At 48.1% G+C, this 26,780-nt stretch overlaps 1 protein-coding gene across 2 annotated transcripts in view; it reads left to right on the plus strand.

The window, feature by feature from the left end:
- dcdc2b (doublecortin domain containing 2B) overlaps window positions 1–26,780 on the plus strand; it is a 139,931-nt gene that overhangs the window by 87,015 nt on the left and 26,136 nt on the right. For both annotated transcript variants that reach the window (XM_038794814.1, XM_038794823.1), the window contains exons 6-9: window positions 6,708–6,747; window positions 12,569–12,625; window positions 14,972–15,155; window positions 21,064–21,167. In XM_038794814.1, the coding sequence (XP_038650742.1) occupies window positions 6,708–6,747; window positions 12,569–12,625; window positions 14,972–15,155; window positions 21,064–21,167 (385 nt within the window). The remainder of the gene's footprint in view (window positions 1–6,707; window positions 6,748–12,568; window positions 12,626–14,971; window positions 15,156–21,063; window positions 21,168–26,780) is intronic.

Raw genomic sequence — 26,780 nt, forward strand, 5'->3', positions numbered from 1 at the left:
TTTACGGGGGGGGGGGGAGATTATGAATTAAATAATAGTTAACCTGTTGTATTTACTACATATTTAAGTATAGTTATTGTTATTAATAAAATTCATTGTGTTTGACTTTACAAACCTGAGGTTTGTAATTATTGGACAGCTAAGGATCAAAGACTCCAGGTGATTTCTAAGAATTCTTTATTAACTTCAATTGTGCTGTCACTCCGGGTCAAGTGGAGCTGCAATTCCCGTACCAGCCTCCCCGGACAGGCGCCGGAATGTGGCGACTAGGGGCTTTTCACAGTAACTTCATTGAAGCCTACTCGTGACATTAAGCGATTTTCATTTCATTTTCATTTCAATTGACTGCGCACTAGCCCAGGGGATCATAATAACATTTTGGGGCTCGTCCGGGATCTTTGGAACAGTAGATGGCAACATTTGGGTTACAGTATAAATTGAAAAGAGACACCTGGGGCAGAATTCTCTGAACCTCCGCAGGGTCGGGGAATCACCCGGGGCCGGCGTAAATCCCGCCCCCACTGTGGCCGGAATTCTCCGGCACCTGGGAATCGGCGGCAGCGGGAATCACGACCCGCTGATCGGCGTGCCCCCCGCGGCGGTTCTCCAGCTCGCGGTGGGCCGAAGTCCCGCTGCTGACAGGCCAATCCGGCCGACGTGGTTTAAACCACCTCTTTGCCGGCAGGATTGGCGACGCGAGTGGGCTCCCGGAGTCCTGGTGGGGCACGGGGCAATTGGACCCCGGGGGTGCCCCCACAGTGACCTGGCCCACGATCGGGGCCCACCAATCGGCGGGCGGGCCAGTGCCGCGGCGTCACTTTTTTTCTTCCGCCACCACCATGGCCTCCACCATGGCGGAGGCGGAAGAGACCCCCTCCACCGTGCATGCTCCGGTGGTGACGTCAGCAGCCGCTGATGCACTGGCGCATGCGCGGGTCGACGAAGGCCTTTCAGCCAACCCTGACGCAGCGCCAAAGGCTGTTGGCGCCATCGGCGGAGCGGGAGCCACTCCGGCGTGGGCCTAGCCCCTAAAGGTGCGGAGAATTCCGCACCTTTTGGGGAGGCCCGACGCCGGAGTGGTTGGTGCCACTCCGCTACACCGGGACCCCCCCCCCGCCACGCCGGGTAGGGGAGAATTTCACCCCTGGTTTGTAGTAATATGACAAGAAGGCCCTGGAAACTGCTAATGTTTCCCTTCAGGTGGATGACTTGTCTTTGGTTTATTTGAAAGGGCTTCCAAAAGACAAGGTAATCGCATAGGCAGGCGAATTAAAAATAGAGGTGCCAGCTAAAGCCACGAAGGTAGAGATAACCGAGGCGATTGTTCAGCATTTAAATTTGAAAGAGATGCCAGACACAAACCTGGGTCTTGGCAACAATCTGTAGAATTAGCTGAAATGCAGTCACAAATGAAACAATTGAAAATTGTGATGACATTATTGTAAAACCTTTTCGTCTGTCCTGTGTTCCCTTTTTATTCCCGTCCTGCTGCCTACAGTCTTCTGGGTTAGCTGCTACACTATTACTGTACTCTTTGGGATCTCTGTTTAAATTACAGTTTTTGGACACTGAACACCCCTGTTCTAATGGACTAGGCCAAGACACCCCTTTGGATTCCGTGGCAGAACCTAGGATGTTGATTTAATTGACTTGGCAAGCAGCAAATCGGTGAATGTATCATTTTCAGCCATATCCTATTGTTGCCTGTGATTGATGGAGCTATTCGGAATCTTCCGGGGATGAAGGCAAGTCATCTGAAGAGCTCCATTTTGTCTTGAGTTCTGAGACAGTTTCAGCCAGGTCACAGATGGAAGGCACTTTCTCTCTCTGCTGCTCTTTTTCTCCATTGGCCAGGCGATATCTAAACCCTCCAGGCTCTCCTCGTGTGGAGGCAGCATTTAAGTTTGTAGAAGGCTTCTGGAGTAAGAAAACAAGCAGTCACTTACCGGGTCTTTAACCTTTTAATCCTGTCTCTGGAAGGCTAGGAAGAGCACAAACTGATACCTTTCTTTAAAATACACCCAGCATTTGTGCACAGAAATCAAGCAAACAAAAGACCTCCAAACTCTGAAATTTAAAGCCTGGTAATATCTCAAGAAGGCAGAAGCTCCATCTGGTGGTGGAAGGTTGGAAGTGCATTGACCTGAATCCTGTGTAAAGCTCCATCTGGTGTTGGAATGGTGGAGTTCCACCGACCTGGAACTCTTCAGTAAATCTATTTCCCAGAGGCTGCAACCGCAGCAGCAAAGAGTCATCTCAAAACTTCTCCTTTAATCCCCATTTTTTATCCTCTCTTACCCTCACCATGTGGCTGTCTTGTGTGTGTTGGGTGGAGGGTGGGAATGGGGTTTTGGGAATAGGTAGACTGGTAGACCATTGTTCTGTTATTCATTTATATATATTCATCTTTTCCTCCTATTATTAATAAACAATTTGTTAATGTTTTACTTACAAATCTGGTGTCTGTAACTCATTGGAGCAGTAAAAGGTTAAAGAATCTTTTGTTAATTCACATTTGTTGAGAGGTCCGGGGTCTGTGGGGCTGGAATTGACCATGCACTTGCCCAGGGACTCGTAACAAAATGCAGCACATAGAAAAAGATACAGCTTTTCAAATGGAAATTAAAATGGGGAGGTTGAAATTAAAGAGAGAGTAAAAAGCATTAGAGAGAGAGTTCCAGCTTAACATACTGGAAATTAAAAGGGGTCAGGAGCTAGAGGGGAGCTTAATCCTAGACCCAAACCCAGTGGTGATATATTTAAATTTATACAGACCCTCCTAAGGTTTGAAGAAAAAGAAGTAGAACACTTTTTTGGGGCATTTGAGGAAGTGGCAACGCAAATGGAGTGGTCAAAAGAAAAGTGGACATTATCCATGTAAAATAAATTGATGGGGTGGGCACAGGAAGCTTATGCTTCCCTGTCAGAGGGGTTGTCTAAGGATTATGATGAGGTGAAAAAGGCTATTCTGGGTGCATATGAATTGGTTCCCAAAACATAATCAAAAGTTTCGGAATTTAAGAAGGCAGACTGGACAGACTTATGCCGAATTTGAAAGGATTAAGCAGAACAATTTTAATGGATGGATACAAGCATTGGGAGTTGAAACTGCCTATGAGGCTCTGAGAGGTAATTCTCTTTGAGGAATTTAAGAATTCCCTATCTTCTGTGATAAGACCAGAATGTTGAAGACTAGAGGGTGAAGACCGCTAGACAAGCAGCAATGATGGCTGACGATTATGAGCAAATCTATCGATTTAAACCTTTGTTCCATCACTCCATAATTTTGAAAAGGTTAGAAAGTGGAAGAGTTAAAGAAAGGCAGGTAGCCAAGGTAAGGAATGGATAGCCGGGAATGCTTCAAGATCTCCTCAGACCAGGAAGGAAAGTACTGAGGGTGAAGGTGAGATTTGAAGGCCGAGGTGTTTCCATTGTAATAAGATGGGGCATGTTTGCTCAGCATATTGGAAGTTGCAAGGACAGCCCATAGGACTGATTGGGGTTCATTAGGAGGATTCTGAAAAGGGAACAAAAGTGGAGAATACTACAGGGCAAACTATAAATCTAACTATACTTAGGAGACATGAGGTAAACACTGCTGTGGGAGCAGGTATGATGAATGAGGTAGATGAGAGATACATAGGTTTTTGTCCAAGGGGAAGGTCACCCCATTTTCATCAACTGATGTAGCCAAACACATAACTATTTTAAGGGACATAGGGGCTACTCAAATTCTCTTACCGGAGAAGGATTTGGTTTTCCCTTCAGAGAGTTTTTGAAAGCCAAGGTATTAGTGAATGGGATAAGTGGAGATTATATCACAGTTTCATTGCAAAAGGTTCAAACGGAGTGTGATATAGTGTCAGGTTGAGTATTGGTTAAGAAATTGATTGTGGAAGGAGTTGATTTACTTTTGGGGGAAGATTTGGTAGGACCGAAGGTTGTAACTTCACCCGCGATCACTGGGCGGAATTCTCCGATTCTGCGCGGCATCGGGAAGGCCGTTGTGAACTCGGCCGATTGAACTCGAACTCGGAGGCCGCTCCTCACACCCTATTCACCACCCGCCAGGGGGCTAGGAGCGGCGTTCCGTAAATCTCGGCCGCCGGGCCTTGATGCTTGCGTCAAGGCAGCGCGCTGAGAATGACGCGATGGCGGCGCCTAAGTGACGTCAGCCGCGCATGCGCAGGTTGGCCGGCTCCAACCCGTGCATGCGCGGTTGCCGTCTTCCCCTCCGCTGCCCCTCAAGACGTGGCGGCTTGATTTTGCAGGGCAGCGGAGGGGAAATAATGCATCCCTTGGCGACGCCGGCCCGACGATCGGTGGGCACCGCTCGCGGGCCAGTCCCCTCCCGAGCATGGCCGTGGTGCTCACTCCCCTCTCCACCCCACACAAGCCACAAACAAAGTTTTGGCGCCATGTTCATGACGGCGGGCAGCATGGTGGCACAGTGGTTAGCATTGCTGCCTACGGCGCTGAGGACCCGGGTTCGAATCCCGGCCCTGGTTCACTGTTTGTGTGGAGTTTGCACTTTCTCCCCGTGTTTGCGTGGGTTTCACCCCCACAACCCAAAAGATGTGCAGGATAGGTGGATTGGCCATGCTAAATTGCCCCTTAATTGGAAAAAATTGGGCACTCTAAATTTTTATTTTTTTTAATGTTCATGACGGCAGCAACCAGGTGTGGTTACTGCCGGCGTGAACAGGTCGGGAACATCAGGCCGCTCGGCCCATCCGGGCCGGAGAATCGGCGGTCGCCGTGAAAAACGGCGAGCGGCAATTCTCCGAGCGGGGTGTGGGAGAATCGCGGGGGGTGCCAGGGCGGCGTGTCGTGAGTCGCCCGGCCCTCCCGCGATTCTCCCACCCAGCATGGGGAGCGGGGAATTCCACCCACTGTGTCCAAGGCTATAGTGCATGAGATACCAATGGCATGACATGTGGGAATTCAGGAAACCTATTGGCATTACATGATTCAGAGTAAGAAATTAATCACACATCAAAGGAGAATGGCAGTGAATCTGAGTCTGCTGCTAATGATGAAATTATCTCAACGAAAATGATTCCTCACATAAGTTTGTCAAAGATAAAATCTAGAAGAAAACCAGATTCTGAGAATTCCAAGACATGCACTGAGATCACAATCATCACAGAGCTCTGATTTCTCTGAGAGCTCAACTGGTAAAAACATTGGTCTGTGTCAGACTATGGTGAAGGAAGGCAACTCCCAACCTTGTTAGTCTGGGCTGAGTTTATATTTAGTTCGTCTCAGTCAGGACAGTGATGATTTGAAAACAGCCTCGGATGTCCAATATAGAACATTCAGGGCAGAAGGAGGCCATTCGACCCATCAAGTCTGCACTGACCCCTGAAGCTGCCACATCCACCCTATCCGTGTAACCCAATAACTCCTCCTAAACTTTTTGGACACTAAGGGTAATTTATCATAGCCAATCCACCTAACCTGCACGTCTTTGGACTGGACTGTGGGAGGAAAACGGAGCACCCGGAGGAAATCCATGCGGACACGGGGAGAACATGCAGACTCCGCACAGACAGTGACCCAGCCACGAATCGAACCTGGGACCCTGGTGCTGTGAAGCCACAGTGCTCGCCACAGTGCTACCATGCTGCCCGATATAAGGGGAAACGTTTAATAACATTCCTTGTCCTTCGCAGCGCCGGCCCTAGGGTTGCTGGCGCCCCGGGCAAGCTGAACCTCAGCGCCCTTGGGGGGGGGGGGGGGCTGAGGTGGGGGGGGCCGAGGCGGGGGGGCGGGGCCGGGGCAGGGCCGAGGCGGGGGGGGTGGGGCCGAGGCGGGGGGGCGGGGCCGAGGCGGGGGGGTGGGGCCGAGGCGGGGCCGAGGCGGGGGGGGTCCGAGGCGGGGGGGGTCCGAGGCGGGGGGGGGGTCCGAGGCGGGGGGGGGGGGTCCGAGGCGGGGGGGCGGGGCCGGGGCGGGGCCGAGGCGGGGCCGAGGCGGGGGGGAGGGGGGCCGAGGCGGGGGGGCCGAGGCGGGGGGGCGGGGCCGAGGCGGGGGGGGCAAGGCGGGGGGGCGGGGCAGACGGAGGGGGGAGGCGGCCAGAGGGGGGGCGGAGGGGGCCGCCCTGGGGGAGGGCGGCCACCGCGCATGCGCGGGTTGGCACCGGCCCAACTGCGCATGTGCGGGACCCGAGTCTGGCGCCCCCTAGCACATGGCGCCCCGGGCGACTGCCCGAGTTGCCGGTACCTTGGGCCGGCCCTGGTCCTTCTCATGCTCACTGTGTGAATAGTGAGTTAAGACAAGCTTCTTGGGTTTTCTGCAATGAGTCTCAAACCCCAGAAACAATTAGTGGCAGGTCTCCCTGCTGTCTCTGCCTCACTTTTCAGAATCCCCTCTGCCAAGGTCTCCGCTCCAACCTGTCTCAATCTTTAAAGCATAAACCATCTCTTCAAACAGATTTTTGGTCACCTCTCCTCAGTTTGCCAAAGTCTCTCCGTTTGGAACCTTTTGTCTTATGACTTAAAAAAGAATTCTATATTAAATGGCGCTGCTAAATGGAATTGTCATCAGAACAGTACACACTGGCAAAGGTGAAAATGGTTTTGCCCCATCTGCAAATATGAACATGCAAGTGAGCTTCAAAAAGCAGACACACCACACGTTAATGATTATTTTAATTAAGCTTTGATATGGAGAATCAGAAAATAATTGTATGAATGTTCCTTTTTCAGACGTCAACAAATGATCAGACACAAGAATCACAGCAAAGAGGTAAATCATCTCCTAAGTGGGTGGAAGAGTAAAAGCAGTGTTGATCTCAGAGACACAGTGGGACCAGTAACAAAGTCATTGTAATTCCAGGATCACAGCTCCCACTCCTTATGAACCAATAAGTTAGTTTTAGCGTAAACACTGTGACCTGAATAATCCTATACACCTTGGAGCAAATTAGAAGATATCTTGGGCGTCATTCAAAATATTTCAAAGTGTTAGTTTGGGCGTGTTGGGTGGGGTCTTTCGTAACGGCTGCAATACCGAGATCGCAACCTGTATTCACCCGCACTTCGTTCCAAAATTGAGCCCCCACATGAATCTCAACATTCCTGGCTCCCTTGCCTTCTGATTCGCCTACTCATGTCTCAGCTGCTCGAGGCTAACAAGGGGGAGCTGCTTTTAAACGCTTCCGCAGCACTCTCTCCCAGTCAAGAAACGAGGATGGTAGTGTGGAGACCTGCTCCTCACTTTGGGGTTGCCGACCTGGCCAGGCTTCTCAACAGAGTGGATGAGAGACGGGGCACCCTGTTCTCCCGGAGGGGTTGGGGACCAGCAGCAGGGTCAGCAATACCAACTGGGAGGCTGTGGCAGCAGCTGCCAGTGGGCAGCATGACGGAGGACTGCCATCCAGTGTCGGAAGAAGACAAATGACCTCCGATGACCTCTAACTCTCTCATGGCATGAGTCCCGCCTGCTACCCCTCAATTTCCCAAACCCCCTCTTCTCCCTCTTCAATCCACTGGCTGATACCTCACATTGATGATACAAGGATCTTTAGAGGGACAGGTATTGAGGAAGCAAGGGGGCGGCAGAAGGACTTGGGCAAGCTAGGAGAGTGGGCAATGAAGTGGCAAATGAAATACAATGTGGAAAAGTGTGAGGGTATGCACTTTGGAAGGAGGAATCTAGGCATAGACTATTTTCTAAATCAGGAAATGCTTCGGAAAGCAGATGCACAAAGGGACTTGTGAGTCCTTGTTCATGATTCGCTAAAGGTTAATGTGCTGGGTCAGTCGGCAGTTAAGAAGGCAAATGCAATGTTAGCATTCATGTCAAGAGGGCTAGAATACAAGACCAGGGATGTACTTCTGAGGCTGTGTAAGGCTCTGGTCAGACCCCATTTGGAGTATTGTGAGCAGTTTTGAGTGCCGTATCTAAGGAAGGATGTGCTGGTCTTGAAAAGGGTCCAGAGGAGCTTCAATAATCCCTGGAATGAAGAACTTGTGTTATGAGGAACGTTTGAGGACTCTGGGTCTGTAGTCGTTGGAGTTTAGAAGGATGAGAGGGGATCTTATTGAAACGGACAAGATACTGCGAGGCCTGGATAGAATGGACATGGAGAGGATGTTTCCACTTGTAGGAAAAACTAGAACCAGAGGACACCATCTCAGATTAAAGGGACCTTTAAAACAGAGATGAGGAGAAATTTCTGCAGCCAGAGGGTGGTGAATCTGTGGAACTCTTTGCCGCAGAAGGCTGTGGAGGCCAATTTACTGAGTGTCTTTAAGACGGAGATAGATAGGTTCTTGATTAATAAGGGGATCAGGGGTTATGGGGAGAAGGCAGAACAATGGAGATGAGAAAATATCAGCCATGATTGAATGGTGGAGCAGACTCGATGGGCCAAGGTAGGGGGGTTGAAGGGGATGTTAATAAAGTGGGGGGGGTGGGGGGCTGAAAGGGTGGGTGAGAGGAATATCAGGACTGCCATTCAAAATGGTGCCCCGATCTGCGAACAGCTGTTCTTGCTGGTGAGATCAGTTTGCCAGCAAGAGATATTTTTGCATGAGGCCTTGGCAGGGAGAGACTGCCCGAAGCCTAAAAAAAGGCAAAGTGCCGGTGAAGAGTGGGTTGATTCTCAGCACTGCAGCCTCCAAGAAACACCCTGGCAAACATGCCCAAAAACAAACTTTAACTTTTGTCCGCTGATTCACAATCATAGTCTGATGCCCGGTATTCATAGCATCCGTCACCTCCCGGGCATATTGTGATATGCCACACAGATGTCTGCACGAGCCCCGGAATTATCCAGTGGCATAATGGTTTAATGCTGCAGTGGCCCTCACCGGGAGTGGGTGTCCTCCTTCTCCACAGGTTGCCATGTCAACAAGGATGTAGCACCAGTGCTGTTGCCTCTCTGTTGAGGCAGCGCCTTCTGCAGCATATGCTCTATGTCGACTCATGAACGGACCAACGACGCCTGTACACCTTGGCACACCGTTGACCGACCATTCTGGCCCCTCCCTCAGCCTGATGGGTGGCCAGGTCTTCAGGGTGTGCCCCCCCTGAACATGTGGTGCCACCTCCAGCATGAAATGGCCTTGCTGCCTTCTTTAGCATCTGCCTGCCTCAGTTGCAAGAATCACAGCGAGGGCAGACTCCGTGGATTAACAGCAGAAACCCTATTTGCATCTGGAAAGAATTGGAGAAGGAGAGAGAACAACAATCAGTTAGGGCTTCCATCCCGGAACCCTCGATTCCCCCAAGCCTCCCCACCCTTACCATGACTGTCCCGCCTTCTCTCAGAGTGCCATCCAGCAAGCCAGTTGTGCTGGCAAACCTCACTCTGCACACTCATTCCCAGCCAGATCAGGAGCCCTAGATCCCAGACCTCTGCCAGGAACATTAGGGAGGCCTTGTTCAGCTGCCCTCCAGTCATCCAGGCATTTACCCATCAGCCGTGAGAGATCCTCAGTGGTAAGCCCTGCAGTTTAGTTTTGGATTGTTGGCAGCTGCCTCTATGGTGCAGATGCTGCTAGAGTTCAGGCACCAAAGTTTACTGGACATGCAATGCACTAATCATCCTATCAGAAATGGCACCTGTGCCTTCGAGGAGGCACCTGGGAGTTCAGGAGTGTGAAGCACTATCACGACAAACAGGGCTAATCCGTCATTTCAAATAGCCTTCAGCTGTGAAGCTAGAGGTTGCTCACAGTCAGAGGGAGTGAAATTGACTTTCAAGAGGGAAGCTGCAGCAAGGCCCTGTCCTGGAGTGTTTGGTAGGATGGACAGGCTGCAGCTATGGTTGTCCCTGTTATGGATCTCCACAATATCATAGACGCAAAGGTCATCACCTCCACCGCTCAGGGGCAACCCCCAATCTGGCCCCTTCGAGCCCCCCATCCCTCCCTGAATACTGGGGCAGTCGCTCTGGTGCCCTTGAGCTGCATGCCGGTAAATGGAAAAGGCTACTCACCTCCTCACCTCCCCTTGGTAGCCATTGCACCAGCTTCACGTTTTTGTAAAGGAGTACTAAACGATGCCCGTGTGACTTCTCGCTGGGAAGCCGGTTGACTCCCGGGATTGGATTGGATTTGGTTATTGTCACGTGAACTGAGGTACAATGAAAAGCATTGTTCTGAGTATAGTCCAGACAGATCATTCAATATATTTTAAAAAATCATAGGGCATACATAAATGCACAATGTACTCAGTAGAGAAGATGCGTGAAGAGATCAGATCAGTCCATAAGAGGGTCATCCAAGAGTCTGGTAACAGTGGGAGGAAGCTGTTTTTGAATCTGTCAGTGCGTGTTCTCTGACTTTTGTATCTCCTGGCCGATGGAAAAGTTGGAAGAGTGAATAAGCCGGGTTGGTGGGGTGTTTGATTTTGCTGCCCGCTTTCCTCAGACAGCGGGAGGTGGAGATGGAGACAACAGATGGGAGGCCACTGCATTTGACTTCAGTCTCGCTAATTAGGCTGAATGATATATTCGCCATTTTGGGTGAGAGTTGGAACTCGCCATTGGGAGTCGCCAGCTGGGTGAATCGCAAATGGTTTGCACCAGACGCGAATCTCGATTTTGACCTTTCCCCTTTGTGGTGGTATGACTAGGAGGTTTACGGTACTTCAGAGTAGTGCTGCCATTGGTGCAGAGGACTCGCTGCCCATTGGCTCAGGCAGGTCATGTGTCTCTCTGCCAATTGGCTGAGGTCAGTCATGTGACTGCTTGCCGATTGGCCGAGAGGCCAGTAGCCCCTCCTACGAGGCGGGGTATAAGAACCCGTAGCAGCCGGCAGTCGGCCTTTCTCTGTAAGTCGACTGCCGGGCACACAACTAGTTCATTAAAGCCTGATATTTGGAACTTCTTCACGACTCGAGTCCAATTGATGGTACATCACCCTTATTCACCCCGTGAATCAGCACTGGGCACAATGCTGTGGTTGAATGGTGCTCATTGTAACATAGAGCTCAAATCTCCTGTGGGTGTTATTTTTAGATGTATGTATTTGGGTGAAAACTGGTTTGTTTGCTCTTTTACCAAAGTCAGTAACCTGGCAACCTTTTCTAAGTCAGCTGTTGGCTGATGGCAATGTTTTTCATTACTCGTGGTGAGAAATGTGGATGGTTTAAACTAGTCCCATGCTCAAAACACAGGCACTGAATTCTATTTGTGATGTGGGTGTCATATCCGAAGGAACGTATTTAAAAATGCAAGTGCTAAAAGTGCTGCCTTCTACATGGAGCCCTGGGCCAGCTAACAGTTGAGGTAGTTACTATGTTGATGCAGGCTGTGTCCCTTGCTTTATGGCTTTTAAAAAGAGCAATGTTGCTCAATAAATGAGAGGGTGGGTCCATAGGTTCATGTCGAGCAAAATTGATAAACAAAGGACATGTTGTAATGTAGCAAATGGAATCGAGTTCAGTCCAACATTTACAAACATTGATTAGAAATGTTCCCAGTTACATGTAAAATCCTTGTCCACTTAGTGTTAGTTGAGAGAAAAAATTCCATATAGATAGTTGTAATCTCAGATATTTAGCAGGCCACACATCAAACATTGAACAAACATTTTTATTTCTGTCATTAACTTCACCATTTTCTAATTATCTTCAGTATTTACATAACATTATCATTCCAACAGTCATAGAATCACAAAATCCCAACAGTGCAGAAGGAGACCATTTGGCCCATCGAATCTGCAACATACCTCTGAAAGAGTACCCACCCTATCCACATAACCCCAGGACACTGAAGGGCAATTTATCACGGCAAATCCACCTAACCTGCACACCTTTGGACTGTGGGAGGAAATTAGAGCACCCGGAGGAAACCCATGCAGATATGGGGAAAAAGTGAAAATACCGCACAGACAGTAACCCAAGGCCAGAATTGAACCCAAATCTCTGGTGCTGTGAGGCCACAGTGCTAACCAGTGCTAACACCCAGTATAGATTCACCATACATGACACATCCAAAAACATACAGCTGTAACTCAGAGTTCATTTGAATATAATATAATCAGATACCTGCTTTTATAAATTCTCAGTTTATGGTTTCCTTGTGTTACTATTAGTTTGTTCCGGGGCGGCACGGTGGAGCTGTGGTTAGCATTATTGCCTCATGGCAATACCCTAGTGTCCCGGTTCGATGCTGGCCCCATGTCACTGTCCGTGTGGAGTTTGCACATTCTCCCCGTGTCTGCATGGGTCTCACCCCCACAACCCAAAGATGTGCAGAGTAGGTGGATTGGCCACGCTAAATTGCCCCTTAATTGGGAAAAAAAATGAATTGGATACTCTTAATTTAAAAAAATATATTATTTTGTTCCATGTGGCAGTAATAGTTTCTGATCAGGCATTGATTGACAGGTGCCTCCAATATCTCACCCAAGTATTTTATTTACATCTGTGAACCAAAAATTATTTTCTGCCGTAATTACATGATTAAAACGTATGAAAATTTCAGATTGAAAATAGAGATTGAGACCGTGGTCTTTAAATTTTAAATTAAATTGTATAAAGGTGAAAGTCTTGTATAAACAAATAATTGTGCAACTAATTATTTTCAATTGTTTACTTCTATTGTGTGAGACAGTATACCCTATCCCAAGACGGAGTCAGCGATTCTGCGCTCTTGTCTTCACCTGCTCAGGTAATTATCATGCAGACTTGGCTAAATAAAACTCTCCATTCCCTCACCCATTACAATGAAGGATGATAATCTTCCAGCAGACATCTCCTTCCATTGAGAATCTGTTTACTACCAAATCCATTTTATTGAGCAGTATTTATCCTGTGATGTAATCACAGCACAGGAGAGTAAACCACACCTTGGCGATCACTAGAGGGAACCAGTGAGCTCATTTCAGAAGTAAAATTGGAATTGTTCAGAGAACAGACATGTACATGCAAGGGATTATAATAAAAACGGCTTTATGATTTTATTATATTTATCCTGTGCTAGCCTGAAAATGTTGTCATGACTTCCTTTTCTACTCATATCCAAAGTTTAAGAGTGAGTTTTCCCAATGGATTGGTTGATAAATGTATTCTTCCCCAATGTGAAACTCAGCAATTAGAGCTAGGGGATTCCTGCTCTGTCAAGCCAGGACAATGAGATGGGTGTCCCACTCAGACTCAACATCACTAGGCTAAAATGAGCAAAGGCTTATTTTTTTTAATTGTTTTTTAAATTTTAGAGCAACCAATTATTTGTTTTCCAATTAAAGGACAAGTTAGCATGGCCAATCCACCTAGCCTGCACACCTTTGGGTTGTGGGGGTGAGACCGGCGCAAACACGGGGAGACTGTGCAAACTCCACACAGACAGTGACCTGGGGCCGGGATCGAACTCGAGTCCTCGACGCTGCGAGGCAGCGGTGCGAACCACTGCGCCACCATGCTGCCCCTAAAATGTGCAAAGATAATTAGCCACATTTGCCTTTGTCGGGACTATATTGACTCATTCTTAAAGAGCACATATTTGAATACTTGAAAGAGCATGGCCATGTTTCATGATCTTCTTTAATGGAGCCTAACAAAGGCTTCTCAAACTCCGTGGTGAAATCTCCTGAAAAGAAGATTCATTTAAGGCAAAGCTAGAGATATAAGGTTTCCCATGGCAGGTTGATGGCAAAAGTGAAGTCGTATGGGGTTCAGGGTGTACTAGCTAGATGGATAAAGAACTGGCTGGGCAACAGGAAACAGAGAGTAGTGGTGGAAGGGAGGTTCTCAAAATGGAGAAGGGTGACTAGTGGTGTTCCACAGGGATCCGTGCTCGGACCACTGTTGTTTGTGATCTACATAAATGACCTGGAGGAAGGTATAGGTGGTCTGATTAGCAAGTTTGCAGATGATACTAAGATTGGTGGAGTTGCAGATAGCGAGGAGGACTGTCAGAGAATACAACAAAATATAGATAGATTGGAGAGTTGGGCAGAGAAATGGCAGATGGAGTTCAATCCAGGCAAATGCGAGGTGATGCATTTTGGAAGATCAAATTCAAGAGCGGAACGATATGGTCAATGGAAGGGTCCTGGGGAAAATTGATGTACAAGAGATCTGGGAGTTCAGGTCCTTTGTACCTTGAAGGTGGCAACGTAGGTTGATAGAGTGGTCAAGAAGGCATACAGCATGCTTGCCTTCATTGGACGGGGTATTGAGTACAAGAGTAGGCAGGTCATGTTACAGTTGTATAGGACTTTGGTTAGGCCACATTTGGAATACTGCGTGCAGTTCTGGTCGCCACATTACCAGAAGGATGTGGATGCTTTGGAGAGGGTGCAGAGGAGGTTCATCAGGATGTTGCCTGGTATGGACGGTGCTAGCTATGAAGAAAGGTTGAGTAGATTAGGATTGTTTTTGTTGGAAAGACGGAGGTTGAGGGGGGACCTGATTGAGGTATACAAAATTATGAGAGGTATGGACAGGGTGGATAACAACAAGCTTTTTCCAAGAGTGGGGGTGTCAGTTACAAGGGGTCACGATTTCAGGGTGAGAGGGGGAAAGTTTAAGGGAGATGTGCGTGGAAAGTTTTTTACGCAGAGGGTGGTGGGTGCCTGGAACGCTTTTCCAGTGGAGGTGGTAGAGCCGGGCACCACCACCAGCGGAGGTGGTGAACGGGCGGCAACAGAGGGAAGTAGACCTTGGAAAATAGGAGACAGGTTTAGATAAAGCATCTGGATCGGCGCAGGCTGGGAGGGCCGAAGGGCCTGTTCCTGTGCTGTAATTTTCTTTGTTCTTTGTTCTTATACACACGAAGGAAAATAATAGAGATGGGCTGAGTTATCTCCCGAACAGCACTGTGGATGTACCTACACCACATGGAGGATAGCGGTTCAAGAAGTTGGCTCACCGCCATCCTCTTAAGGGCAATTAGGGATGGGTAATAAATGCCGGCCTAGCCAGCGACACCCACACCCCTTGATTGAATAAAAGAAAGTGAAGAGGGAAGAGTGTTATCAATACAACGTAATCGAAGATCTGAATCAATTTCCAGTCAGATAAGAGGAGAGTCCAGTCTACAGGAGATGCTGCTCAAATCTCAGTGTTGCCGCACATGGTGAGGGGCAAGCAAAGAAAGAACAACCAGGAAGCACAGTCTATATTCTTTGCAAAACCAGTGAAAGTGAAGTTAAATCGGAATCTGACAAAGAATTCACAGCGTGGGGATGATACCAAAGGTAAGAATTCTCCTTTTTAAAACTGAAATGTTGTTAAACACTCATCAGACATAAACAATATTTGCAGGGTCTGAAATTCATTCTCTTAATTTTGCCCTTACCCAAAAGGTAGTGAGTGATTCAGTTTGTGTTCAGGCATGTTCAGTCATTACATAAAGTTACAGCAGATGGAGTGCAGTCAATGCTTTCATCAATTTGTTAAACTACCAGAAGGTGGAGAAAATAAACAAATTTTAAAATGCTGCTGAGGGAATAAATGGAGAGGCCGTAGCTTGTAAAAAGGATGCTTTCTCTTCAATTTTTATTTAAATTCCAGCTACCTAAACTTAAACTTACACACACACACAAGCTGACTCTCATTCACACACTCACATTTATATTCTCATACACACACCTGAATACACACAAACACTCAGAAATACACATACAACACTCATTCAAACACTCACACACAAGTTCACTCGCAAACGTGCACTTGCACCCAGCACTCACTCAAACGCACACTCATACACACCCTCTCATACATGCACAAACTCTCCCACACATCCACTCACACAAAAACACAAACGCATATTTACACACACTCTTCACACACACACTCTCGTGCACAAACACACATTCACATCCACACTCAAACACACATTCACATCCACACTCACACACAAACACACCAACACACAGGAACACGCACACACATCACAGACACATTGAAATACACACACAAGGCAGGATTGTTCCTCTGAGCCTCAGGATCCCACTAAGTCTGAAATGGGCTTGGAAGGACTCACTGTGTGGAGAACAGGAACTCACTGGTGATTTTCCCTGAATTAGGAATTGGCCAATTAATGGCTAGGAGGTAGACTCGTTGTCCAATTAAAGACAGCACATGGGCACTCACAGTTGGAGGGACAATCATGGACCCTCCAGCACTGAAGAAGCAGCAGGTTACTGTAGAATCAGAAGATAGAAAACAAAGACTTGGGGGTTGCATTGTCCGATTCTGAGACTAAGTGCTGAGGCTGGCGTAGGAAGGGTGGCGTTTTACGATTGAAAAATGGTGCAAAACAGCCACCGATCCTCCACCTTGTGGGGGGCAGTGGGCAGGCAGTGTAGGGCACCCGGCTCTCGCTGCCGATACAGTTGGAGAATTGCTGGGTCCATGGTCGCGCATGCGCACGGCGGCAATCTGCAGCGGCCGCGCCGTACAACATGGTGCTGGCCGCACATGGGCCTGACCTGCCAAATAGTGCCCCCCTTTGGCCAGGCTCGCCAACCCCCACCAGTGCCTCCAATCCCTGCCAAAGCCCCCCTGCCCGAGGATCGGCCTCACCCGACTGAGGTGGTGCTGGACTCAGTCCGTAGCCACCAGGCCGAGTTCCTGCAAAAAAATATTATGAGAGACCCGCGCTGTCGGGAACTCGGCCCGTCAGGGGCGGAGCATCGTGGGGAGGGCCTCGGGCAACGTCCTGAGACTGTCCATACGGCGTGCAGCGTACTCCTAGAGTATGCCGTTTTGGAGGGGGCGGAGCATTGCAAATGCGATGCCAACGTGGATTCTCCGGCCGAACGCGATTCCGGCATCAGAGACCTGAGAATGCTGCCCTGGGTTTATTTCGATCTACAATAACGTCCACTCCCCGAAAAATCTCCCTCCCCAACCTGCACCCAGGCTGGGGTTTATATACTAGTGAGGTTTCACCTTGTTAAGGGGAAAACCCCAGCCCCTGTTACTGGGGAAGTTCATATTCTGTGGAGGTTACGGGGGGTCTGATAGTCCTTATACTGTGACTTCCACGGGGGTCGAAACACCCCTCCCACTCCAAGTCCGTGGAAACATCCATTTCCATGGATGGCTCCAAGGAAACCCATCGTTTTCTTCACCCGTGGCGACATCCAGAGTCATGTAGCAAACCTGGGAGCGGCCTATTTGCGCTGAGTGCTGGGCGGGGCCGATGAACACGAGGCAGCCACGGGGTCAGTGTGATAGGCTCCAGCGGTGGCAGCAGGTCTATATCTGAGTCGGAATCAGAGCTGGGCTGGACCTCTTCTAGCATCTCAGCATCCTCGACATCCGAAATCAGGTTTCTTTATGACTGGCACAACTGGGGCAACAGTGACAACTAGTCGGAGACGGCAATACAAGCGGTGGACGGTCCCAAGCAGGGACATCAGGACTGGATCCGGGTTGGCAGAATGCGGCTGCAGAGATGATCCACACGTCGATTTGATTCACGTCCTTGGGCCCGCACCCAATATGGTCCAGTCTGGGCCAAGACGATGTCAGGGATCCACGCGGCACATTCGCAAACGTTCCGCACGTGCACCGATCCCCGAGGGCGAATGTGCACAAAGGCATACCTTGTCCTGTGTCAGCCTCAGTCCTGTCCTGGTGGATCTTCCCATCAATATCAGGGATAATTGAACTCAACTGGGGGCGGAGGTGATGACACATCAGTAATTTGGCCGAAGCGACCCCGGAAGAGGAATCATGCCAGCCAAGTCTCCCAGGAACCTGCTGTCTTTTGCTTCATTCCAAGTTTAAAAGTCTGGACCGTCCGCTCCGCTAATCCATTTCACGCTAGGTGATATAGGGCGGTACACACATGTCGAATGCCATTCACGGCCATGAACGCCCCAAACTCCGCACCAGCAAAAGCCGTTCCATTGTCCAAAACCCGCCCCCCGCCCCCCGCCCCGTGGGCACAGTGTGCTGAAGGATAGGCGCAGTCTTGCTATGGTGACCCAAGCTGTCGTTGCCTGCATTTTATGGACCTCCATGCACTTTGATTTGGGTGTCCATGATGATGAGAAACATTTCTCCCTGGAATGGGCCCGCAAAATCAATTTGGAGGCGGGACCAAGGACAGCCCGACCATAACCATGGGTGAGCGGCGCCCCCGGTGGCAGTTTCTGGTGCTTTTGGTACTCCACACAATGCTAGGCAAACTTCTTGATGTCCACATCAATACCTGACCACCATTCATAGCTGCGGGCCAGCATCTTCATTCTGGACACTCCCGGGTACCCGTTGTGAAGGTCCACAAACATGGCTCGCGTCCATGCTCAGGAACCACCGAGCATGTCTCCCATAGGATGACCCCGTCTCTATGTTTAATTTGGGGATCTTGTTGGTGTGCACCACTGGTAAGTCGCGGTGCTGGGCCCCAGATAGGATAATATGTTGCACTAGGGACAGCTGCGGGTCTGATTGAGTCCAACCGCGGATACAGGACGCTGTGACTGGCAGGCAGTCTATAAAATGGAGGGGGTGATGATTGAGTTCGGCATGCAAATTCTTTAATGTGAGGGACAGAGTAGTGAAACAGAGAGTTTCATAACTGGCATGACTGGCACCACCCAGTCTGAAAATTGGATAGGGCGGATTATCTTCAGGTCCTCGAGATGGTCCAATTCTGCAAACACCATGGACCGTTAAGCATATGGGACAGGTTGGGCTTGTAAATAGTGTGGTTGTGCCAATAGGTCGACTGCCCCCCCCCCCCCCCCCCCCGACACTGCCCAGCACTGACCCCAGCACTGTCCTAGGCCAGTACCAGGATACTGCTCACATAACCCTCACCTCGCTGGGGCTGTACTCTCTCGTGCACCCCCCAGCGAGGACCATTTGCCAGGTTCGTATTTTACAGAAGCTGCTGTAAACCTCGCCAATGTGATATCACATCGGCGAAGGGGGGGGGGGGGGGGGGGGGAGTGGCATCTTAACGTGGGGAATAATAGAGCAGGGAAGTATGTTAATCAGATTAAAATGTATGAGAATGGCATTATGCCATTGGTGGGAAGGCACGATCCAGTGAGAAAATCCCGCTGGTGTCAAATCCGTACTGGGACTCCTGTTGGATTTTCCAATACCAGCACCATTCCCATCCGCTGAAAATGGAGGTAGAAAATCTTGGCCAACCTCTCTCCAACTTCAGAATTTAAGCAGAAGAATGCCCTTAAAAGTCAGCTCATGACTGAGAGATAGGTAGGGGAGTGGGGTATGCTCTTCAGGGCAGCCCATGGCTGCAGCTGAAGCCAGGTAGGCTGAAATGTTATCAAAGCGTGTGTGGGAAATGGCTGCCCCCCAACCTCTGACTGCCACCCAGAGGTCACCTCCAAGCAGTTGCCTTGTTCCCTGACCCACTCCCAACCCCAGGCAAGTTCCTGCCCCCTTCAGGCCCATTCCCTACCCACCTCCAGATTCCAGACCCCACCTCACTCAAATCCAACTCGCCTCCCAGCTGCAAATCCCACCCCAAATCCCACCAATCCCATCAATCCCCCCCTCCCACCCCCCTCACTACTGATTGGCACTTAATACGGCATGGCCTTCCAAATAGGAGCCAACACAGGACCCTTGGTGGCTCTTCAGCCAGCAGGCAGGAACCCCATCACTTCCATTAACTAGGGCTCCATCTGTCAGAATCACTTCACACAGTGCATCAGGCTGATGTATCTGAGCCTGCCATCTATTTAAGGGAAATAGGGAAATATGTCAATCTATGTTGAAATATCTAACCAGGTAGTTAACCTTGCTGCAAGCTAAATACAATGACAGAAATGAAAGACTGCTTAAGTACATGTTTCTCATTGAAAATGCTCAGATTTTGAATATATTTTGATTCTGCTTTTTGTTAATTTTCCTAATATACCTTGTCTGAAAACTGATTAATCAAACCACTGACTATGGAAAATTAAAAACTCTGGTAGTATATTTTTCAACTCTTCATTTATCTGAATCAGGTTTCAAGTCCTGTTTGTCCCTCTGATATGTTGTCTGAGATGGGCTAACTTGCTTCACAACGGCCGGGACCCAGCTTCAATTCTGGCCTTGGGTGACTGTGTGGAGTTTGCACGTTCTCCCCACGTCTGGGTGGACTTCCTCCGGGTGTTCCGGTTTCCTCCTACAGTCCAAAGATGTTCAGGTTAGGTGGATTGGCCTTGACAAATTATCCCTTAGTGCCAAAGGCTAGGTGGGATTACGGGGATAGGGCGGGGGAGTAAGTCCAGGTAGGGTGCTCTTTCAGACCCGATAGGCTGTATGGCCCCCTCCTGCACTGTAGGGTTTCTATGGATTCTATGGATTAACCTTACACATAATAAAATGCTTCATTATGTCAAAAGATCTCAACATATTTCACATGATGAATAAAGTTTGGGCAGTGGGACCATGGCATTGTCATATTATCCACTCATGTATATCATGAGATGCAGACAGGCAGTGATTGACACACAGGATAACCAATGAACAAATACGACACAGAACAACCAATCACCAGACAGGACACCACCACTATAAAGGCCACAGGGCATTAAGGCTCTCCCTCTCTCACAGGACACGGCTAGGGAGATAGTCGCAGTGCAGAGGCCAATGAACATCATCACCATGTGGTAGAGAGCTAGTCTGGTCAAGCCAGTAGGAGGTTATCAGTTAGGTTAATAGAGTGTCAACCCACAGTAGACTATGAACAGCAATCAACTGGTTTAATAAAACAGTGTTGGACCATCTCCTGTGTCGGAAGCCTGTTTCTCGTTTTACTGCGTCCAGTTGCAGTCGATGTCAGACCAACACAGATAACACATCAGCATAGAAGGAGAGAAAATACATCAACCGCTTCAATGATCATTCTATTTACAGTTGAGTCGGATTTAAGCCTGCCTGGAATCTACCAAAATGTTCCAGTTGATATGGTTAATATGATTGGCACCATCCAGCTCGACATGTCCTGGAATGATTCCAATAGATAGAGGTGTTGGTAGGAATTACTAATGTTTTGCTAAATTCCAGGGGTTTTAATGGTGAACTGACTGGAATAATGTTGCTTGTTGTTCGTATTCTCTCTGAAATACTCTCATACTTTCTTTCATTCACTGCTGCAGTCAATTTAATAAACTTTCTATCCACCAGAAGACAGAAGTGTTTTTAAAGTGAATGAAAGACGAGCTGAGCTACAAGGAGCACAGGAAATTCCTGATGATGAAAACACCAAGGTGGAACTGCCGATCGATAAGGTGGGAAATGATTTTAGGTACAGTATTATTCAAAGTTAATTTTCAATAGTTACCTCACTGTTGGAACAATTACCCATTTATCTGTGGGTCGGGTGGTGGTGGGAACCTGAGGGGCAGATTTTCCTTGTAACCACAGTAACTTTAAATGGTACAAATGTGAGACATGGAACTGAGTTATTGCCTCATCGTGGAGGCGGCTTGGAAAATGCATAACCTAAATGTTTCCGCAAGAAACACAATTTCCCTGTGCCTTCCCGACCCCATGTAATTTTCCTGTGAACTTTAAATAGGTCGGAAAGGCTGTGTTAAACAGATAGGCGCCTCTTCCGAGGCCGGGGTCCCATTGTGAGGAGCACAAAAAATTTTTAATTCATCACCAATGTTTTTTGTATGCTGGTGTGGGCTTAGGAAGCCCGTTGAAAAAGCATCTCCTTGCAGAGTTCAGGCCACTGGTGGAAATCTGCTGAGGAGTGGAGAACATTCTAACAAGTATACGTAAAATGTTTCAACACCTTCAGATGTCATAATTAGATGTTGTAATGTAATGTAGCAATTCAACATAAACTCCTGTCCTGTCCTGAAAAGATATAGAGCTGGATTCTCCGATTTTCAGGCTATATCCAGAGGATCAGTGGCGGTTGACAACAAAAAAAATCGGCGGTGCCCCAGCCCCAATCTTCCAACAGGTGAGGGGCTAGCAGCCGCGCCACATAAAAACATTCAGCCTCCACAGCAAAAACAGCCAGAGAATTGCCTGGTCCGCGGCCGAGCATGCGTATGCCGATGACCTGCAGCGGTCACATTGAACAACATGGCGTGCGTGGATCCAATCTGCCAGATAGCAGCCCCCTGGCCAGCCCTCGCCGAAGACCCCCAGGCCAGCAGCACGACTCCCACCTGACTGTGTCGGCGCTGGACACAGTCCGCAGCCGCCATGCTGCTGAGACCACACGTCCCCCACGCAGTCAGGAACTTGGCCCAACGGGGGTGGAGCATCGGGGAAGACCTTCCGTTAACGTCCTGAAGCCGTCCTAATGGTGTGCGGTATGCGCCTTGATTACGCCGGGCGGGCGGAGCACAAAAACAGGTGCCACCCCCAATTCCATTGTAAAAAGGGATTCTCCGCCCAATCACCGATTACAAAATTGGCATTGGGGAACGGAGAATCCTACCCATAGACTGCATATAGTTTGGGCAAATTAAATTAGTAACAATATCGTAGAGGAGGAATTCCTGATGTGTATGGATTCGGGATGGTTTTCTGGATCAATATATCGAGGAACCAACTAGAGACGAGGCCACCTTAGACGGGGTATTGAGAAAGACATCATTGGCAATCTAGTTGTGCGCAGCCCCGTGGGGTTGAGTGACCATATTATTTTTGAATAAGAATTTTTCTTCAAGATAGAGAGTGGTGTAATTGATTCTGAGACTAGGGTCTCAGAATAAAGGAAACGACGATGATACGAGGTGTGAGTTGGCTATGATGGATTAGGAAATGTTACTTAAAGGGATGACGGTGGATAGGCAATGGCAAACATTCAAGGAGCACATGGGTGACTACAAAAATTGTTTTTCCCTGTCTGGTGCAAAACGTAAAATGGGAAAGGTGTCTAAGGTGGCATACAAGAGAAATCAGAGACAGTATTAGATCCAAGAGAGAAACATAGAAATTGGCAAAAACAAACAATGGACCTGAGGATTGGGAGCAGTTTAAAATTCAGCTAAGGAGGACCAAGAGAGTGATTAAGAAGGAGAAAATAGAGTATGAGAGGAAGCTTGCGGGAAATATAAAATCTGACCAAAAGTTTTTATAGTTAAGTGAGGAGAAAAAGATTGGTGAAGACAAATGTAGGTCCCTTACGGTCCGAAACAGAGAAATGCATAATGGGGAACAAAGAAATGGCCGACCAACAAAATACATACTTTGGTTCTGTCTTCACAAAGGAGGACACAAATAATGTTGCGGTAGCACAGTGGTTAGCACTGTTGCTTCACAACACAGCCTCTCTTCCCTGGGGCTATACTTACTTTTGCACCCCAGAATGATCCCCTCGACTGTTCCCCCTTTTTCCAAAGCTGTTGTAAACCTTGCAACATGGCGTGACATCGGCGAGGTATTAATATTTAGTGAATGGGATCAAGTGACACGGGGCTTGTTAATAATATTTAAATTGATTAAGATCTATTTAAATGAGGCTCCTGCAATTTGTGGGTGTGAATCTCGTGATATCGCCGTTGACGAGTGGAGAAAATCAGGAAACACGATCCCTCCCTTTCCCGAGTCTCTCCGTTTGTCACCGTTCTCTGTGACAGCGATCGCAGGCTGGAAATTGCCCCCATTTTCATTAAGAAGTGTGGGATGAAATTTTATCCAGTCCATTATGGGGGAAGCACTCGTGTGAGAGGCCACACGCCAGTCTGTCATCAGTGGGAAACCTCCTCCAGTGAAGTCAGAGGTGGGAAGGGGCAGATGCCCAGAACTTGCACGCTCATGGTGGGATCTTAATTAGACCCATTAATGAACCACTTGCCTCCAATTATCCTTGAGCACACTGCAATTTTAAAAATTTATTCATGGGATGTTGGTATCGCTGGCTAGACCTGCATTTGTTACCCATTCCTAATTGCCCTTGAGAAGGTGGTGCTGAGCTGCCTTCTTGAACTGCTGCAATCCACATGGCATAGGCACACCCACAGTGCTGTTATGGAGGGTTTTGACCCAGCAACCCTATGAGTGAAGTGACTGGATTTTGACCCAGTGAGTGAAATGTCATGGGAGTGTCTCTTTAAGAAATGTTTTTGTCTTATCACATGGCTTCAGTGATGTCATTGAGTGGGTGGAGCTGGGCTGTAGCTCTGGGAGTTGGTTTTACTTTCGCTTTGCATTTGGAGCTAGTTTGTGGCTCTGGGTTTTACTTTCGTTGTAGACTCAGACAAAGAAGTATTTTGGCCTGTCTCTCTATTTTCAATTTTAAAGAGTGATTCCAAGGAAGAAACCCAATTATTATAGTTACCTGCTGTTTTGGTAAAAAAGGGGTTTTTGGTTTATGGGATCTTGTTATTGAATTGGAACAGTTAAGAGGGAATTTATTAAGGGTTATACATAGATTATTGTAGCTGTGTAGGGTCTTTATGTTTGTAGTTGATTCTTACTTTGTGTGTTTATACAAACGTAGAATAATGCTTGTTTTTTGATTAAAAGCATCCAAGAACTTTGTTGAATAACACCTGAAAGCTAGGTTCTTGTGCTCATCATAACCAAAATCAATAAACAGTTGTAGATCAGGTGAACTCCATGGTATATCTTGGAATTTTCTAAATCCTGGCCCATAACAGAAGGAATATGTTGCTGTTTATTGGTGGTGGAGGGAGTGAATGTTTGTGGAAGGAGTAGCAATCAAGTGGGCTGCCTGGTCCTGGATGGTGTTGACCTTCTTGAGTGTTGTTGGAGCTGCATCATCCAGGTAAATGGGGAGTATATTTTGCTTTCATTTCCAAAGCATTTATATGGCTAGTCCAGTTCAGTTTATGGTCAATGGTAACCCCCAGGATGTTGATTGTGGAGATTCAGTGATAGTAATGCCATTGAACGTCAAGGGGGATGGTTTGATTCTATTTTCTTGGAGATGGTCATCGCCTGGCACTTATGTGACGTGAATGATAGTTGGTGACTCAGGGATGAAATAGGCGGCATACTCCAAACCCCCTCAAAGGTTCCAGCCTTTGGATGGGGGCTGCTCGTTCCAGGACAGTCAGTGCATGATCGAAGGGCCCAGCTTTGGGAAAGGGGTGAGGTGCTGAAAGCCACCTCTTGACATTGCAGTCAACCCCCTGCCCCTTTCTCTCTGGTGTCCCCCTCCCTACAATCCCTGTCCCTGCACTCACCTGTGCCCAAGGTTTGCAGCAACAATCCTTGCTGAACACTTTGGAGTGTTGACAACAGCTGCCACCAATTTCAGTGGATTTTAGAGTCCATTATTAAAGATGAGATCGTGGAGTACTTGGAAGTGCACGATAAATTCTTTGAGGAAGTAACAAGGAAGCTAGACAAAGGAGAACCAGTGGACATGATTTATTTAGATTTCCAGAAGGCCTTTGACAAGGTGCCGCATAGGAGACTGTGAAATAAGTTAAGAACCCATGCTGTTAAGGGTAAGATCCTGGCATGGATAGAGGATTTGCTGACTGGCAGAAGGCAGAGAGTGGGGATAAAAGGGCCTTTTTCAGGATGGCAGCCGGCGACTAGTGGTGTGCCTCAGGGGTCTATGTTGGGACCACAACTTTTCACAATATACATTAATGATCTGGAAGAAGGAACTGAAGTTTGCAGATGATACAAAGATCTGTAGAGGGGCAGGTAGTATTGAGGAAGCAGGCGGGCTTCAGAAGGACTGGACAGGCTAGGAGAGTGGGCAAAGACGTGGCAGATGGAATACAATGTGAAAAAGTGTGAGATTATGCACTTTGGAAGAAGAAATGGAGGCACAGACTATTTTCTAAATGGGCTTAGGAAATCAGAAGCACAAAGGGACTTTGTGATTCTCTTAAGGTTAACGTGCAGATTCAGTCAGCAGTTAGGAAGACAAATGCAATGTTAGCATTCATGTCGAGAGGGCTAGAATACAAGACCAGCGATATACTTCTGAGGCTATATAAGCTCTGGTCAGACCACATTTTGAGTATTGTGAGCAGTTTTAGGCCCCGTATCAAAAGACGGATGTGCTGACCTTGGAAAGGATCCAGAGAAGGTTCACGAGAATGATCCCTGGAATGAAAAGCTTGTTGTATGAGGAACGGTTGAGGACTCTGGGTCTGTACTCGTTGGAGTTTAGAAGGATGAGGGGGGATCTTATTGAAACTTAGAAGATACTGTGTGGCCTGGATAGAGTGGATGTGGAGAGAATGTTTCCACTTGAAGGAAAATCTGGAAGCAGAGGACACACTCTCAGATTAAAGGGACGATCTTTAAAACAGAGATGAGGAAGAATTCTTTCAGCCAGAGGGTGGTGAATCTATGGAACTCTTTGCCGCAGAAGGCTGTGGAGGCCAAATCACTAAAATAGAGATAGATAGGTTTTTGATCAATAAGGGGATCAGGGATTATGGGGAGAAGGCAGGAGAATGGGGATGAGAAAAATATCAGCCATGATTGAATGGCAGAGCAGACTCAATGGGCCGAGTGGACTAATTCTGCTCCTATGACTTATGTCTTATAGGAGTTGCCAGTCTCTATTTGGCTGACAATTTGTGGCTCTCGAGTCCTAAATCTAGTGGGAGGCCCAGCATTGCCAGTTAAGTCACTGAATTACTTTGAGTCTCCCCCACAGAAGCAACGTCGGGTGTTGGGAGACCTAATTGGCCCACATTAAATCCCCGCTGTGTTATAAGGTTAATTCTTGCACATTTATAAAATACCCTGGTGGAAGGGAATGTGTTCCTGCATGGACTAGAGCAGCAGGCAGACATGCTTACCTGAACAACAAGTTTCTCTCTTGTATATCTCAATCAGAGTGTGGGTCTTCACCCTCCCAAAGGCCTCGCTTCTACTCTTTCTGTATATTACCTTTTCAATTTCGTTTGTAACTGAGTCTAAATTAAAATGACAGAAAA

Source organism: Scyliorhinus canicula, chromosome 1 (genome assembly GCF_902713615.1).
Source record: "Scyliorhinus canicula chromosome 1, sScyCan1.1, whole genome shotgun sequence".
Classification (NCBI taxonomy): domain Eukaryota; kingdom Metazoa; phylum Chordata; class Chondrichthyes; order Carcharhiniformes; family Scyliorhinidae; genus Scyliorhinus; species Scyliorhinus canicula.